This window comes from Monodelphis domestica, chromosome 8 (genome assembly GCF_027887165.1).
Source record: "Monodelphis domestica isolate mMonDom1 chromosome 8, mMonDom1.pri, whole genome shotgun sequence".
In the NCBI taxonomy this organism is placed as follows: domain Eukaryota; kingdom Metazoa; phylum Chordata; class Mammalia; order Didelphimorphia; family Didelphidae; genus Monodelphis; species Monodelphis domestica.
The window spans coordinates 4,161,514-4,177,882 of NC_077234.1; the positions used below are offsets into that span (position 1 = coordinate 4,161,514).

At 49.8% G+C, this 16,369-nt stretch overlaps 1 protein-coding gene across 1 annotated transcript in view; it reads left to right on the forward strand.

Annotated features, from left to right (window-relative positions):
- Positions 1 to 256: 256 nt before the first annotated feature.
- Positions 257 to 16,369, forward strand: part of LOC100013946 (probable cation-transporting ATPase 13A4) — a 101,287-nt gene continuing 85,174 nt past the window's right edge. The window contains exons 1-2 of the mRNA XM_007502446.3: positions 257 to 621; positions 16,130 to 16,303. Of these exons, the coding sequence (XP_007502508.1) occupies positions 559 to 621; positions 16,130 to 16,303 (237 nt within the window). The 5' untranslated portion in view covers positions 257 to 558. The remainder of the gene's footprint in view (positions 622 to 16,129; positions 16,304 to 16,369) is intronic.

The following is a 16,369-nucleotide window of genomic DNA, read 5'->3' on the forward strand; positions in this document are numbered from 1 at the left end:
CCCAACTGGCTCGGGCGAGGGATTCTGACTCTGGGCCTCCCCCCAGGTCCTGCTGTGGTGATGTGAGCCTTCCTTGGGAACGAGGGCAGCGTTCTGACTCTCAGGACGGCATCCCCCAGCCCCTTCCTCCCCCAGTGGAGCTCCTGGTGGCCTTCCCCTCGATCTGCCCTCCTCCCAGGCTTCCAGCCAGCTTTCTTCATTGTCTTGGCCTGGCAGCCCCGGCCTGCCTGGCATCGGAGCCCTGGCATTTGCCTGGAAAAAGCGTCCTGCTGGGCAGGCCCAGGGCTGGGGGAGTGCTGGAGAGCCCCGCGCCAGGTGGAAGCAGCAGGTCCTTCCAACCAAGGTGGGAGGAGCCTGAGCTTCTTAGCATTTCAATGCACCAGAGGAAGGGCTGAGTGTGAGTGAGTGTGTGTTGGTGCGCGCGTGTGAGAGCCTTGAACTTGGCTTCGGCTCATTAACCGTTTCAGCGGCGGACAGTGCCAGCCGGGCCCTCTATGAGGCGGCCCTGACAGCAGAGCTTCCCCAGAAGGCAGCGGAGCCCGAGCCCAGCACGCCTTCATGGGGGAGAAGTATGGGAAGGGCCACCACGCCGTGCTCAATAGAGGAGAGGACAATGAGATGGTAAGTCTTCTTCCCTTCGGGGTTTGCCCCAGGAGCTTCTCGGGGGAGCCCCGCCGCCCCGAGAGCACAGGGCTCGCGGGAGGCTGCCGGCAGCTGACCCGGGGCTCCGAGAGGTAGAGAGAGAAGAGGGAGAAGCCCCCGCCCAGCCCAGCCCCACCATCGGAGGATCAGCTTCTGAGTGTGCCTAGTAGAGCCGGCTGGTCCGCACACGTCGGGCTAGACTTCAGGGAGGGAGCAGCGAGCTCCCTGGAGACGGGTCGGGCTTCCCGCCTCGAGGACCATCAGGGTCCCCAGACAGCCTTTCCGAGCCTCCTCCGAGGAGTGAGGAAGGAGAAGGCAGGATGCCGTCGGGGCTCCCGAAGCTCCCAGTTCTTGGATGTCCAGGAGGATAGTATTAGAGCCGAGCCAGGTCCGGAGGGTTCCCTCTCCCCCATCTTGTTTGGGGCTTTTCTTGCAAGGTAAATAAAGTCCCAAGTGGGCACCAGGATGTTTTTCACGCCTGAGCCGGCCCCCCACGAGGGACCGCTTGGGTCCGAGGCTTCTGCGGGGACAGGTGGGTACTGGGGGGACTGCCCTGAGGTTCAGAGGTAGCCAGGACAGAGCAGGACGCAGCCAGGAATGATTGGAAATGTCTTCTTGGGTGATTACCCCAGCCCTGATGATTGCATTCTTTGCGAGTGCTTAAACTGGTCTTTCGAGTCTAATCTGCTTACCAGCTTCTATAGCAACAACCTTTTGGGGACTTCAGGAACAGATTCCCTTCTTGCAGCTGTCAGAGCAAAGAGATGGGGATGAGAGTCCCAACTGTGCCCTCCAGAAGCCCTGCCAGCTGTGGCTTGGAGGGTGCAAGGAGAGCACCGGCTCTTGTTTACTCTCCGGATCTTGTTCCCTCCTGAAATGCTGTTCTTGGTTTCATCCCCTCCTTCCTGCTCATCTTTGCCCTCCGGACTTTATCTTACCTCTGGGATCAGAGATCATAGGGAGCCAGGAGACCTGAGAGGCCACCTACTCCAACTCTCCCATTTTGCAGATGAGAAAACTGAGGAGGCCCTGAGTGTTCTGAGATCTAAGGCTGGAAGGGACTTCGAGCCCATCTCATCTGACCCTTTCATTTTATGGGTGAGGAAAGTGAGGCACATTGGAGTGTCTGCAGTCACACAAGATGAATAAATATGCATGTATGCACACACAGAACACATTCTATATACATGTATAGTTTGCATTTATAGCCTTTTGTATCACATACAAAATACATAATTATATATAACCTTTATATGCTCACATATGTTATATATATGTTTCTGGTAAGGGAGTAAGAAAGTTCTAGAGACACTGTCTCTGAAAACAAGCACTATTGACAGAAAGAATCCCAAACTTATGGATCAGATTCAAGAATCAGAGGGAAGATTTGAACCCAGACCCTCTGGCCCAAAGCCAGTCCCTTTGTAATGCCTTCCTCTGGCCCTGCTCGGGGCCCCTTGATTGGAGCAAGGTGGCCAGCCTGCTCTCCTCTGCTCTCTGTTTCCTCAGTCCAGCCGTACCCCTAAACCCCCAGCCTAGCAGGTCCATTGCATTCTTCTGAGTCTCAGGAAAGAAGACTTCAAGGACAGTCTACCTGGCTGGTGCTCCCAGCATCCCCATGACAAGGAGGGGTTTGGTGACTGTTGCCCTTGCTGGATGCCTCGGTGAGCCTGGCCCCAGGTGGACAAGGCATCCCCACTCTCTGCTCCACAGATGTCTCTTCTGCCTGGGGCCATGTTGCTTCTCTGTGGAGACTGAAGGCTGGGCAGCCTCTTCATCCCCTTTCCCTGAAAGGGATCCGTCCACCAGAACCCGGAGGTCTAAGCCCTGGCCTTGCATCAAGCCTGGGAGATGGTCTGAGCAGAAGTCCTGGTCCAGCAGCCTCCCCTTCCAAAGCATCCAAGTGTGTTTACTGAACTGAAACATGGTTGAGGGAAGAATCCATGCTTAGAGGGCGACCAATAGAGCCGCTTCCCTTTTTAAACACCGAAAGCATTTGGCTCGCCTCTCCCTCCTATCCCTGATAATGAAGAAAAGGGAAAACCAGTTGGTCAAACCAATGGAGTTCAACACTCCAGAGAACATTCTGTACCCATAATCCCCCACCTTGGCAAAGAAGGAAAAGGACAATTTTAGGATTTTCTAGTCGAGTGAGCCCAAATGAACCATAGTAGCCCTCTGAATCTCGGTTTACTAAGCTTCTAATTTCTAATAGTTTCTACCTTTAAAATCCTTCTTGGAACTTCATTCTCTATGCTGCTGGGGCCCCTTCTCCTTGGGTCCTAGCACCCACAAAGCCCCGGGCTTTTGGAACAGGAGCTCAGAAGGCACCAGGAAAAGTCTCCAAGGCTAATGAGGGTGACACTTGGTGTATCAGAGAGGGAATGAGTCCAGACAGGTTTGGGGAGAAGAGAGGGGAAGATGAGGAGGAAGAAGCAGCTAGGAAGCTGCTACTAGGAAGTGTTACTCTCTCCTTAGTCAGGTCTAGGGCAGACCTGAGATTCTCCCAGGCTCATTTTCCCTGAGGATGCTCCCAGTTCTAAACAAGCTCATCTTCCCTTTCACACGCCACCCCACCCCACCTCCTGACACTTTTTCCCACTACAAAAACCTCTGCAGCTATGGAACTAGAAGTGAATTCTTGCTTGAAAGGGGGTGGGAGGAGGATGCCCCAAGTTCCTGTCTGATGCTACCCCCAGGTTCCTGGTGATCTCATCAGCACAGGCCTTCCTCATGTGGCTCCCTAACCTGATGGTTCACTCATAATCCATCTTTATTGGCAGGGCCAGTGCCTCCCATGGCTCTGCTGTCACCACCCAGGCGTAGCTGTTCACCGTAAGGTGTCTGCCTGTTCCTAGGCAGGAGGGGAGAAGCAGGAGAGACTTTCACTCCCTTTTGAGGGTTTTTGGGAATGCTGCCAGCCCAGGGCTTTTGGAACAGGAGCTCAGAAGGCACCAGGAAAGGTCTCCAAGGCTAATGAGGGTGACCCTTGGTGCATCAGAGAGGGAACGAGTCCAGACAAGTTTGGGGAGAAGAGAGGGGGAGATGAGGAGGAAGAAGCAGCTCGCTTCCTAGGAAGCGCCACTCTCTCCTTAGTCAGTCAGCAAGCAATAATTGAGCACAATTGGGTGCCAGGCACTGTGCTAAATGCTGGAGATACAAAGAGGCCAAAGACAGTCCCTGCCCTGCAGAAGCTTCCAGTCTAATGGGAGAGGCAACAAGCAAACATACCAGAGGCAGAGTGGATGGAAGATGATCTCAGAAGGAAGGACATGCCAGGGGCCCTTCTGGGAAAGGTCAGCTCCCAAAGGAGGATCTGAGCTGAAACTTGAAGCTGTCGAGAGGAGGTAGAAGCCCCAAGGAGGAAGGAGGATTCAGGGCTTGCTTTGACCTTCTCCCAGGGAGATTCCTCCTTCCTGTATATGATGGCAGGAAAGGAAAAGTCAGTTTCCTTCTCCTAGTAAGTGTCCTGGAGACATTGAGCTTTAAGCTGACTTGGCCTTTGGGAACTGGAGGTGGGACCAGAGGGAGGTGTGATGCTGGATGTAGAGCAGAAAGATCTCAGAGCTCTGCTTGTCCATTTGACAGATGATGGCACTGAGTTCCAGGCTAGTGTAGTTCCTTGTCCAAGGACCCAAAGGTGACCCAGACATGCATCTGGGATTGACACTCATGTCCCCCGACTCCCAGTACCTTGTCCTCCCATTGACTCCCATCCACCACCCTGCCTGGGCTAAGTAAGGCATCTCAGTGTCTGTCTGACCTTCCTTCTCTAAGTCTCTTCTTCCTTCTCAGGACAATAACCAAGTTGCACCTGATGGATGGAGTCCTAGGGGATTCCAAGTCTCCCCACCAGGCGGGACTTTATTTTCCTCATCTTTAGAATGGGGGTGGGACAGGTTGACACATCAGGTGTCTCTTGGCTCTCACATTCTGTTTTCATGCTGTAAAAAGCCTTGGAAGAGCAAGCTTCCCCTTGGATCACATCCCGGGGAAAAGAACAGATCAGGACGATCTTGCTAGCTTGTCTTCTCTGTCCTCTTACGCCTTTTTCTGTTCTTAACCAAACGGAGAACAATCATTTTCACTCCTCAGAGACTGGGTCTTAAAGTAACATCTCCATCCCTTTGACGTCTTAAGTCGCTTGTCAATGAGAATCGCTATGGCATAGCAAACAGGGTAGCCCTGTGACCCTGGGCAAGTCCCCTGCAACGGCAGAAGGAGTTTCTACACTCGCAGCTCCTTAAATGCAGGATCTCTCATGTCTGGACGAGGAACACAGAAGTCAGCAAGGATTCCACAGTGGTGAGAGACATCCTAGAGAGCCTCTGATCTTCTCCAGGATTCAGAAGAACAGAAGGGCGGATGGATGGGGGATAGGAAGTGACTACCAGAGGGAAGACATCGAGAAAGGATGGGAGGAAAGAGGGAAACAAGCGTTTATGGAGTGCCTTCTCCAAGCCGGACGCTGTGCAGATATCATGTCATTGAGTCCTCCCAACAGTCCCAAAGGGTGGGGGCTCTTACGACCCCCATGGAAGGAAAAGCTACATTTCAATGAGAGCTTAGAGGACAGAAAAGGGTTCTTTCCCCCCTCAAACTTCACAGACACATGAAATCCATGGTCTATGGATCAGCCATTAAACACTGCTGGTCTCGTCCAATCTTTCATTTTACAAATGGGGAAACCAAGGCCCAGGAGGTCATGTGATCTGTCTCCAGCCGTTTTCCGCCTTCATCCCCAGACAGGACCGGGGGACGGGGGTCTCCCTAAGGCTCGCTCCCTCACTGGGGGCCCTGCCTTGTCTGCAGGCTCTCATTCGCCAGCAGTTTGGGACTCTGGGAATGAGAAAGGCTTCGCTGGGACGGATGGGAAGGCCGAAGAGCGTGGGAGGAGGCGCCTTTCCCATCCCAACCTGGGGCTGGCCTGTCTGCCTCTAAGGATTGCCAAAAGCAGGGAGGAGGCCCTGGAAGGTGTGTCAGAGCCGCCGAAGCCCAGGGCAAGGCCGGCCGGAGTCAGCAAGCTGGCAAGAGCTGGGAGGCCCACGGGCCGGAGACTGTGTTTGGGGTCCAGCCACCCGCCAGACCACGAAGAAGGCCCTTCTTCCAAGGCCTCAGGGACGGGACGGGGCGAGAACCCCCTCCGGGGCGTGACGCCCCTCTGCTGCCTGCTCCCAGAGAGCCTCCCTGGAGGCCGGTGGTGGAGGCTTCTGGAGGTCTCCACAGCTGACCGGCCCTGACCGGCCCAGCTGGGCTTATGGATTTGCCTTTTGCTGCATGAAGCTCTTGGGGTCCATGCAGAGGAAGCTGTCCGCAGCTGCTCAGCTGGCCAGGGAAGGCGGCTTCTCTTTGAGCAGGACTTGAGGTCTCCTGAACCCCGGAACCGTGCTGGGCTGCCATCCATTCAACAGCTCCTTTTCTCTTTGGTCAGCTATTGGCCTAGTCCTGTGCCACTGCTCAGACCACAGCTGAACTGGTGTCCACCTTGTATCCAAGGCTATACGAACCGACTTTGTCGATTGCTTTGCTGAAATCAAGAAGACCATTAGCGGCATCCTGGTGGCCAGTCAGAGTGGTCTAGAGGAGCTCAGAGAAGGGAGAGGGCTAGTTTGGGATCCTTTGAGTTTGTGGGCAAGGCTATTTTCCAAGTCCTCTCAGATCACCTGTCTAACAGTCTCTCTCTTAAGCCAATACAGTTATTAAGCACCTACTATGTGCAAGGCACTGTTTCTGTCTCCTTTTTATTATTTTTATCTGAACTTGTGATTTCACTAATGTATAGAACTCTTACTGAAGAACTTCCTAAGGCCACTGAAGGTTGGTGGTGGTTTTTTTTTTTTTTTTTTTGCATTGTGGCCTTAGGGAACTGCCTAGGGCCCTGGTAGAAAAGACTTGGCCAAAGTCACATTGTCAGTGTGGATCAGAGGCAGGACTTGAACTCAGATCTTACTGACTCTGAGGCTGAAAGAACCTTAGTCTGAAAGAGGCAGTTAGTCTAGGGAAGAAGACACAACTCTCTGTCCATTTAGACTTCTGCTATTTGCCCAGCAGGCTGTTCCAGATGAGTCTGCTCCTTCCAGAATCTGTGTTTGCAGACCTGGCTTTTTATAATATTAAGCCAATTGGGGAAGGACTACTGAGCACTCTTGTCTTCTGCTGGATGGGCCCAACATGCATGGTTTAAGCTGTTTTCCTACTCATCTCTTCTTTTCTGGATTCCTCTCATGGACACTCTATTGTTGGATAGGATTATGGCATGTTGGAAAGATCCCTGCATCTTGAATTAGATGTCCTGAGTTTGAATCCTGCTCCTGCCCTTGACTTTCCCCTTTGTGACTTTGGACTGATCACTTACTCTGTGTCAAATGATGGAGATGGATTTTGTGGTCTCTCAGGTCTCCTCCAGCCTCATATTGAGCATCTGGTGGTCTGTACTAGCATAAGCCATGGACCAAATTTATTCCCCCTTGTCAATGCACCAAATGACCACTTTGGACTCAGTCCATTGGTTCATCTATTTCCTGGGTATTTACACAGATCCCATGAATCTATCTGAGCTTGGTGAGTTCCTTGGCTACAGATGAGCTAAAGATACAAGATAACTCTGTGAGCTGAGTTCCTAAGAACTCACCCTGGATAAGGAAGATGGTGGTCTTTGGCTTGGATTTGGCATGCGACCTTGGAGGGGAGGGCATTTGTTCCCCTCCCTGTAGAAATGAAGGGACCAAGGCTCAGAGAGGTTAATTGACCAAAGTCACAAAGCTGACAACTGATGGTGTTTGCATCAAGGTCCTCTGCCTTCCATCAAACTGGGGTCTTTCCTGGGCCATTGGCCTTTTCTGTTGCTTTACCCACCAGTACGACCCACCCCCAGAGTTGAAACTTGGGATAAGGGAGGTAGCCAAGGCCATTTGGGTGTACCGGGCAGAATGTGCTGATATCTGTGAGGCATCCTGTCATTATAACCTCCTAATTGATCTCTTTGTCTTTGGTCCCTTCCCTTTCCATCTTTCCTGTACCTGTCAAATGAGATTATTACAGAGCAGATCTGAATACATCACTCCCCTCTTTACAAGGTTCATTGGCTCCCTATTGCCTCTAGGATAGAACAAATAAATGGCCATTTCTATGCCTTGCAGTGCGTGGTATGGGCTCTTTCCCATATCAGTCACCAGTTATTGTGGCATCCATTCCTGAGGCCCCTAGTTTCTTCTAGCCCTGGCTAGTCTGGTAGGGGATGGATTGTCTCTCTCCTGGTGTAGCTGGGTACATGATTGAATTATGCCATGGGTGCCAAGCTCTCACCATGTTCAGACCCTCTGTTCTGTAAGTAACTGCTGGCACTGACTCACCCCCCCCTTCCCCTTCTCCTCCCATCCCCCAGCTGTTTTCAGCCTGAGTAAAGGTTATTTCTTGCCCACCCTCCTACTAGTCAGGGCTTGGCTCCTCCAGGAGGCATCTCTGACTTGCTCCACCCTCATTGATCCCTGGTCCTCATTCTTTGAAGCCCTTTCCTTCGAAGATCCACGGGACTCCTCTCAGCCAGAGGCTGTTTTGCAGCGTTGGTGGTTTCCTTTCATGCCTGCCACTCTCCTTTCCTCACATAGGTGAGCAGGGAGCAGAAAATAGGTCCTTGGTTCCCAGCTGAGTCTGACTGTGAGTTCAGACTAGAGTTGGCACTCAATAAAATCATAACTGATGGAAGGGAGCAAGCAAGGAAGGAAGGAAAGAAAGAAAAAAGAATGGAAGGAAGGAGAGAAGGAAGGAGAGAAAGAGCAAAGAGAAGGAAAGAAAGGAGAAAGGGAGAAGAAAAAGAAGAAAGTGAAAAAAGAGAAGGGGAGGGAAGAAGAGAGAAGATGGAAGGGAAGAAGAAAGGAGGGAAGGAAGAAAGGAAAGAGGGATAGAAGGGAGGAAGAAAATAAGGAAGGGAAGAAGGAAGAAAGGATTTAGGGAAGGAAGGAAAGAAGGAAAGATGGATCAAAAGAAGGAAGGAAGGAAGGAAAGAAAGGAGGGAAGGAAGGAAGGAAATAAAAATGGAGGGAAGGAAAGAAGGAAGAAAGAAAAGAAGGAAGGAGGGAAAGAAAGAAGGAAGAAAGAAAAGAGGGAAGGAAGGTTGGAGGGAGGGAAGGAAAGAGGGAAAGAAGGAAGGAGAAAAGGATGGAAGGAATGAAGGAAGGAAGGAAGGAAAGAAAGAAGGAAGGAAGGAAATAAAAATGGAGGGAAGGAAAGAAGGAAGAAAGAAAAGAAGGAAGCAAGGAAAGAAAGAAGGAAGAAAGAAAAGAGGGAAGGAAGGTTGGAGGGAGGGAAGGAAAGAGGGAAGGAAGGAAGGAGAAAAGGATGGAAGGAATGAAGGAAGGAAGGAAGGAAGGAGAGAAAGAATTATTACTTATTTGGGAGCTGTTCTTGAATTTCAGTACAAGCCCTCTTGATTAGTGCTTGGGATGAGAGGGGGAAAAGATGTGAAACAGTGAGTCCTGTGGAGAGTCTTGCTGAATTTCATTGGCAATCAGTGTTCCTTGTTTCCTTCACATTCAAGTCTCGTGCTCAGTGTGCCCGCCCAATACTAATGAGTCCAGAGCCAAATTCCAGGTTTCTCTCTTTTGTGAGATTGGAAAACATGGAATCCTTCTAGCTCCCTATGTGCAGTCTGCAGGATGACTGAATTTCTCCTTCTCCTTTTCTAAACCTCTCTAAGCATTTAATGGCTGCTCCCAACGCCATATATGAAGGGCTGTCACATTTTCCAGTGAAGCAAGAGAGGAGGAGTGAGGAGAGGGCATGGAGCTGAGGGACCTGGCAGAGAGACTACTGCCTTTTGATGCTCTGGGCTGGTACCAGGCTTTGCCCAGCAAATGGGACTCGCATCGCTATTGGTTTGCCAACCTCCATCCTCAGACCTTATTGCCTTGGGTCCTTCCACAGTGGAGAGCAGGGCCTCCTCTCCGGCATCATCAGCCTAGGATGATTCTGCTTTGTTTTCTTTTGCAAGCTCCCCACATGGTCTTGTCAGATGTGTTGACTGGGACATGTCCCTATGACTTGTCAAGCCCAGGGACAAGGATATTGGCTCCAGAAACCATTGTTTTCTGTTCACCCCTAATTGTCACCTGGGTGGAGTCATCCCTGTTTGTTTGCTGACTTACTTGTTTAGTTTCAGCCCAGTGGAAGCCAGTTAAAGGAAGTGAGTCCAGTCTGCTCAGTACCTGGCTGAAGAGGTGTCTCTTGGGATTGTCGATTAAGGCAGTACCAGGCACCTGTCAAAACAGGGTTTGGAAGCTGGGAAGGCTGTACTGGCTTCAACATGCCAAAGAGTTCTGGAGTATTGGAGCCAGCTTGGAGATGGCTGGGTATCCAGAGGGTAAGAGTTACCACATCAGTTGTTGGCTGGCCTAGACCTGTGGGACTGGTTGCAATTCTGCAGCCTGACTGGCCTAACAAGGCTGGAGTTTCAGTCCTACAAGCATCTTCAGTCATTAACACACTAAGGGAACAATATCTTGGTCTGAACTAAGAAAAGAACAAACAAACAAAACAATAGTCTGGTCCTCTGTAGGCTACTACCTACATCAATGTGATGTGGACCTGTTATCACAACATGGAGCCTGGCAATCTCCTCTAGCCTCCGGCAGCTCCTTCCCCTTTTGAAGGGAAGCCTTTGGGTTGTGAACGTGGGTGTTTTCAAAGCACAGTCTCAGGGGTGAGAGAAATAGGTCATGTTTAGGAGGTGTCATTGGAGCTGGACCTTGAGGGGAGCCAGGAATTCCAAGATGGAGAATGGAGGAGAGAGTTCATTCCATGTCTAGGGGAAGGTCTATAGATAGGAGATGGAATGATGGGATGGCAGGGATGAAAGTCCAAAACTGTAGGACTGGAGAGTACATGAACCAAATTCATATGTTAGAAGCCTGGGAAAATAGAAAGGAGAGCTGGTGATTTTGATCTTAGAAGGGAGAGGGAGACACCTTGAGTGTGGGATGGTCAGAGCTGCGTTTTAGGAAGATCATTTTGGTGGCTGTTTGGAGGGTGGATTGGAGAGGGGTCAGGCTTCAGGTAGGGAGACTGATCAGAAGGTTCTTGCCATAGTCCTGGTGAGAGGTGGTAGCCTTGTGATGAGAGAGAGAATGAACAAGACTCAGAAGCATCTACCACAGGACAGGTGAGATCAATTCTCACACATGTCATGTTGATGTAGGTGGCGGCCTGCAGGGTACCAGATGGTTGTTTTTTTTCTTAGTTCAAGCCAAGATGTTGTTCCTTTGGCATGTTAATGACTGAAGATGCTTGAAGTTTTCCTATATGTTGGCGCCAGACTTGAGATCTCTTTACCAAACTCTTCATTTATTTCTTCTCTCTGGCCAAGTGGTCTGGGCTTTCCTCAAACAACAGCATTTTTTTCCCTTTCTCTTTCTCTTCACCCAAATTCCATGCCAGTCAATCAAGTCAATAAGTATTCATCAACTCCTATTAAATGCCAAACACTCTGCCATGTTTCTTTCTTTGGCTTCCTGGATTTCAATGAGCTGGTTCCTGGAATTAATTACCAATAAAACAAAAAGTTTGTGAGTTATGGTTTGATCTATTTTCTGAATAACTATCATGCATAACAGTAATGATCGTGTGTTCCAGTAATGGAGCAGATTAACTCTGTTGTAAGTTATATTTGCTTACAACACTAAATGGTTCCTGTAATCTGTATGTTTCATGATTAGTTGCTCTGATGACATAGTCTCTTACTCACAATTAAAAAAAAACAATTAGATACAACAGTGAGTAGCCAGAAGGTTCCTTGATCATGGTAGGAGCTACCTGGGGGATTAGTCCACTCTAGGTCATGGGATTTTACCAAATTTTTGCTAAGAGACAAAAAAAAAATAGCCAGAATTGTCTCACTGAGAGAAAGCTAAGTGGTTCAGGGGCTAGATACTGGGCCAGGAGTGAAAAAGTCTTGAGTTCAGATATGACTTTAGAGCTATGTGACCCCAGGCAAGTAACTTAGCCTCTACCTGCCTCAGTTTCCTCAATTATAAAATGGGGATAATAATAGCACCTACTTAACAAGGTTTTTGTGAGGGTTGAATGAGATAACGTTTGTAAAGCACTTAGTACAAAGTCTAGCACACAGTAGGTGCTTAATAAATTCTTGTTCCCTTCTTCCCTTCATTATAGTAATGCAAGTGGGTGCTAGGTCAGAGAAGTGATGGGGAATATACTCACATGGTCACACTTAGCTGACAAGTAGTCAATCAGATGAAGAGATTAGGATAGGGAAGGTCTCATAAGCCTTGGAATGAGAGGTGGCCTTGGAACTGACATCTTGACTTGGACTGCCTTCCTATTGGTGCTGCTGAGCAGAAAGCATTTTGTACTAACCTCAGTTATTGCTCAGGGAATCACCAAAACCTTCTATGGCTTGATGCTATTAAAGCTCCATTCAGTTATTTATTATTGTTTTTGCTGTTACTAGTCAAGTTATTAAAACTGAAAACTGCACCAAGACTTTTTGGGACACCCAATATGCATTTTTCCCATTCCCAGAATGGGTCAGTTCTATTTAACTCAACGATTAAATAACTGAACACTATTTGAGGAACATCCCGTGTTCAGATTCCCTCACTTATATGTACATATAATCACACATGTGCTCCCTTCTCTGCTCACTGTCCCCAGCTAGTAATCAGCCTCACATCCCTGGAGCCCATTGAAGGTTCCATTAAAGGCACAGAATTAAGGAAGCAAAGGGGGCAGAGATGTCCCAAATATCGGACTGCTCTAAGGTGCGCAGCTTGGGGGAGGAGGGTCATTTGGGCAGTGCCATGATTTTGGAAAACCCTGGAAAGTCCAGTATGTTCTTGCTGTAGGATATCCATGCCAGCCAGCCCGCCAATCACAGACTCGCCCCCTCAGTAGATGTTTTCAGTGCTTGTTTCCCATCTGGCACCCATCCTTTTGGGATGAGTCTTCCTGAATGTTCCAGGCAGATCCCTGGGCAGATGATTCCCAATCTGTCGATAAGACTTTACTTGAAGTCTTTCTGCCTTGATATGGCATCCCTGGCTTGAGCTCTTCTGGCACTACCTTGAAGAGAAGGAAGGGAAGAAATATACATTTATTAAGCACCTACTACATACCAGACCCTGTGCTAAGTGATTTACTAATGTTATCTCATTTTATCCTTATGACACCCCTGGGAGGTAAATGCTAATAATACTTGTTTGACAGAAGAAGAAACTGGGCAGAAAAAAGGTTAAGTGACTTGTTCAGGGTCACATAGCTAATAAGTATCTCAGAGCAGATTTGACCAGGTGTTCTAGACTCCAGGCCCCGCCCTCTCTTCACCATGCCTTGTATTATGATTGCTATTTCTCTGTACACTAACCATCCACATTTTGGCCATGTAGCTGAGCTGACCATCCCAGCCGAGCTGAAGCTTAGCCAGGCCCCATCAAGATGGCCAGGCTTTGAGCCTGACTTCAGAGGTCCGGCTCAGTCTATCAGTCTGTCAGCCCATTTGTAGTCAATTAGTCAGTCCATTAGTCAGTTAATCAACTTGCCTTTATTAAGTGCCAACAAATTGCTAAGTCCTGGGGTACAAAGAAAGGTCCTCGCCCTCAGAGCTTACATTCTAATGAACAGATGGAGGGAGGGAGGGAAGGAAGGGAGACAACTCGCTAATAACTACACACATACAAGATACGTGCAGTGTCTGTGGAGGACAACCTCCAGGGGAGGCATGAGCAGAGGGGATGGGGAAAGGTGAGTCTAGAAGGAAGCCAGAAAGCCGAGGTGAAGAGAGAGCTTTCCAGGCATGGGGGCCTGCAGTGTTAGTCCCAGAGCTGTTGGGGAGCCTCCTAGCCCGGCTTGCCACAGCCATGATGGATGGAGGAGCCTGCTAAGTCATGCAGGGGCGAAAGCTGCCCCAGAAGGGGCACGGTGCCCACCAATAGCATCCTTTGGAGCTCTTGGGGCAAGGCAGCTTTTAGGAGTTATTTTGTAAAAAGAACAAAAAGCTCTGGATGGTCTGGAGGGAGGAGAGAGCCTGGGAAGCTGTGGCAGGAGAATAGCTGGGACTGAAGAGAACCCAAGGGTGGACAAAGGAACCTGGGAGTGCAGAGAGTTGGCTGCCCTCAAGGGAAGGGAGTGGGACCTGAATTAGAATGAGAGAGAACACCAGAATGGGGACAAGGAGAGCCACAGCCATACTCAGTGGGCACCAGAACAGGAGCAACTTGGCAAATAGAGAGGGACAACTTGAACTCGACCTGGGAGGAGACATTGAACTCTGAGATCCAACATGGCCCAGCCCCTGTGGGAACAAGCCAGGGAGAGGGGACACTTTCTAGAGAACCCCAGGCTATCCCCGAGGAGCCCCTGGTCTATGTAGGTGCCCCTGGTAAGAGAAAGAAGGACTTCTGTGATGGGTCACAGTGGCCCTCAGCCAGAGGTAGCACAAGTCACCTTGGAGAGTTTCCAGAAAGAGAGAGAAGCCAGGAGGGTCATGCTGTGAATCCTCACTTCTAGGTTAACCAAAGAGACAAAAATACTGACCTGAGATCTGCCAACCAGAAACAAAAACAAACAAATAGACAAAAACGTGTGATTTGAAGCTTCCTCAAAGTAGGAGGAGGACGTGGCCATTGGTCAGCAATGGGAATTCCTAGTGTGGGAACTTCTTTCAGCAATGTGCATTGCCACCCTTTCATGATTCAGTAGGCTATAGATCTAGTTGAGTAAAGCTCAGAGTGGTAAATGACTTACCCAGGATCCCCCTGAGAGAGTGTTGGGTGCAGGTATTGAATCGGGGTCTTCCAGTGTTTAAATACGAGGGTATCTCATCATTCAAGAAGCGTAACCCAGTGAATGGGTCCCAGCCTGATAGGGGTATCACAGATACTCTGTGTTTCGGCCTACCTTCTTGCTAAGTGGTCAGCTCCATCCCCTTCCTCCATCTCCAGCTCCAGCGTTCTCAGAGTCAACCATCCCCAACTTGGCTGGGTGCTTTGCAGCAGGTCTTCGAAGAGTGAATGCCTATGGGAGCCTTCTATTTACCCTCAGGAGGGCCCAGCCCTTGGTTCTCTTCCTATGGACTTAGAAAGCGTATGCTCCTGGCACTGGGCTGCCCAATGGGCCATGGCATGGAGGAGACTTTAAAGACCACCCATTGTATCAATCAGCTGATCAACAATTACTAAGCACTTACCATGGGCTTTGTAATGCAGATTTAAAAAAGGGACAAAAGTCCCTTCATGAGGGCTGAGAAGGGACACAAGACACTTCCTGCATGTGGACTTGCCAGTGTCCTAGCCAGGATTCAAACCCGTGTTATGGGATTATAGATTGGAAGTGACCAGAGGCCATCCTTCACTCCTTCATTTTACTGGCGAGGAAACGGAGATGCAGGAAGTCAGTAAAATGCCTGAAGTACCCATAGTCCGAGTGAGGATCAGATTTAGCCTTCGGACTCCCAATGAGTTGTAAGTAAATGCCAGAATTCTCACAGAGTGGCGAGCACCATTCTGGCCTTGTACTGGGGCCCATGTGCATGGACGGAGCCCCTCAGCTGATTTTCAAATATGGCGCCCAAGGTGGAACTGAGATGAGAACATTTCTCAACTGTTGCATGCTTAGAACCATATTTTCTTCAAGCCCCAATGCAGTTGGAGACTTCCCTTGCTCCAGGAGTCCTGCTCTGTTGTGGAGTTCAAGAGTTTGTTGTGTTTGGCCTTGTGAGGTTATCTCATTATTGGTGTGTTGTGAGAGCGTCTTGTTTCCCCAGCCCGATGAACTCTACTGGGGCAGAGGCAAGAACACTGCCCTGGCAGTCTGAGGGCCAGGGCTCACTTGGAATCCTATTGCTTCCATTGGCAAGCTCCCCTCCCCCCTTGTGGGCCTGCATTTCCTCATCTGCAAAATGAAGGAGCTGGACTAGATGGGCTCTGAGGTCTGCAGACTTTCAGCCCCTCATGCACTCGTGCCCTATATCTTAGATGCCTTTATGCAGAGGCAATATGGTGCAATGGCTAGAACATGCAATTTTGAGTTAGGGAGCCAGGGTTAGGGCCCCATTTCAGATAATGAAGAGCTGTGTGACCCTGGGCAAGTCACAGGGTCCAAGATCCAGAGCTAGAAAGGGCTTCAGAGGCCATCCAGGACAGGGTCCTGAGACACAGGGAAGAGATCAACGAACCCGTTCTATTTCCTATTCCATGTATGAGTCCACTCTCCTCAATTGGTTTAGAAGATTCTCATGGGCAGGTACAGTACTGTCAAACTTGGCTAGCTGAGAGTCACTTCATCTGTCTCAGCCTCAGTTTCCTTATCTGCAAGATGGGCACAATGATCACAGACAGCTATGTCTCAGGATGCTTATGGAGCTCAGATGAAATAACGTAGGTGAGATGCTGTTATTTTTCTCTTCTCTACAGAGTACCAGCAGGCAATCAAACGATGACGTTAATCTTGTACTCGGGGTCTCTGGGTTGTATTTCAGGAGATATTTGGTTATCGCACCGAAGGCTGCCGGAAGACCCTGTGCATTGCAGGCTACGTGTTTTCCTGTGGAATCCTGCCATTGGTGTTTTACTGGCGACCAGCCTGGGACGTGTGGGCCAACTGTATCCCGTGTACCTTGAGAGAAGCTGACGTCATCCTTCTGAGGACCTCGGTAGGTGCCCCCAGGGCTGGCCTTGCCCCAGACACCGTGTCCAGGATGCATTTGTCACGAGAGGCA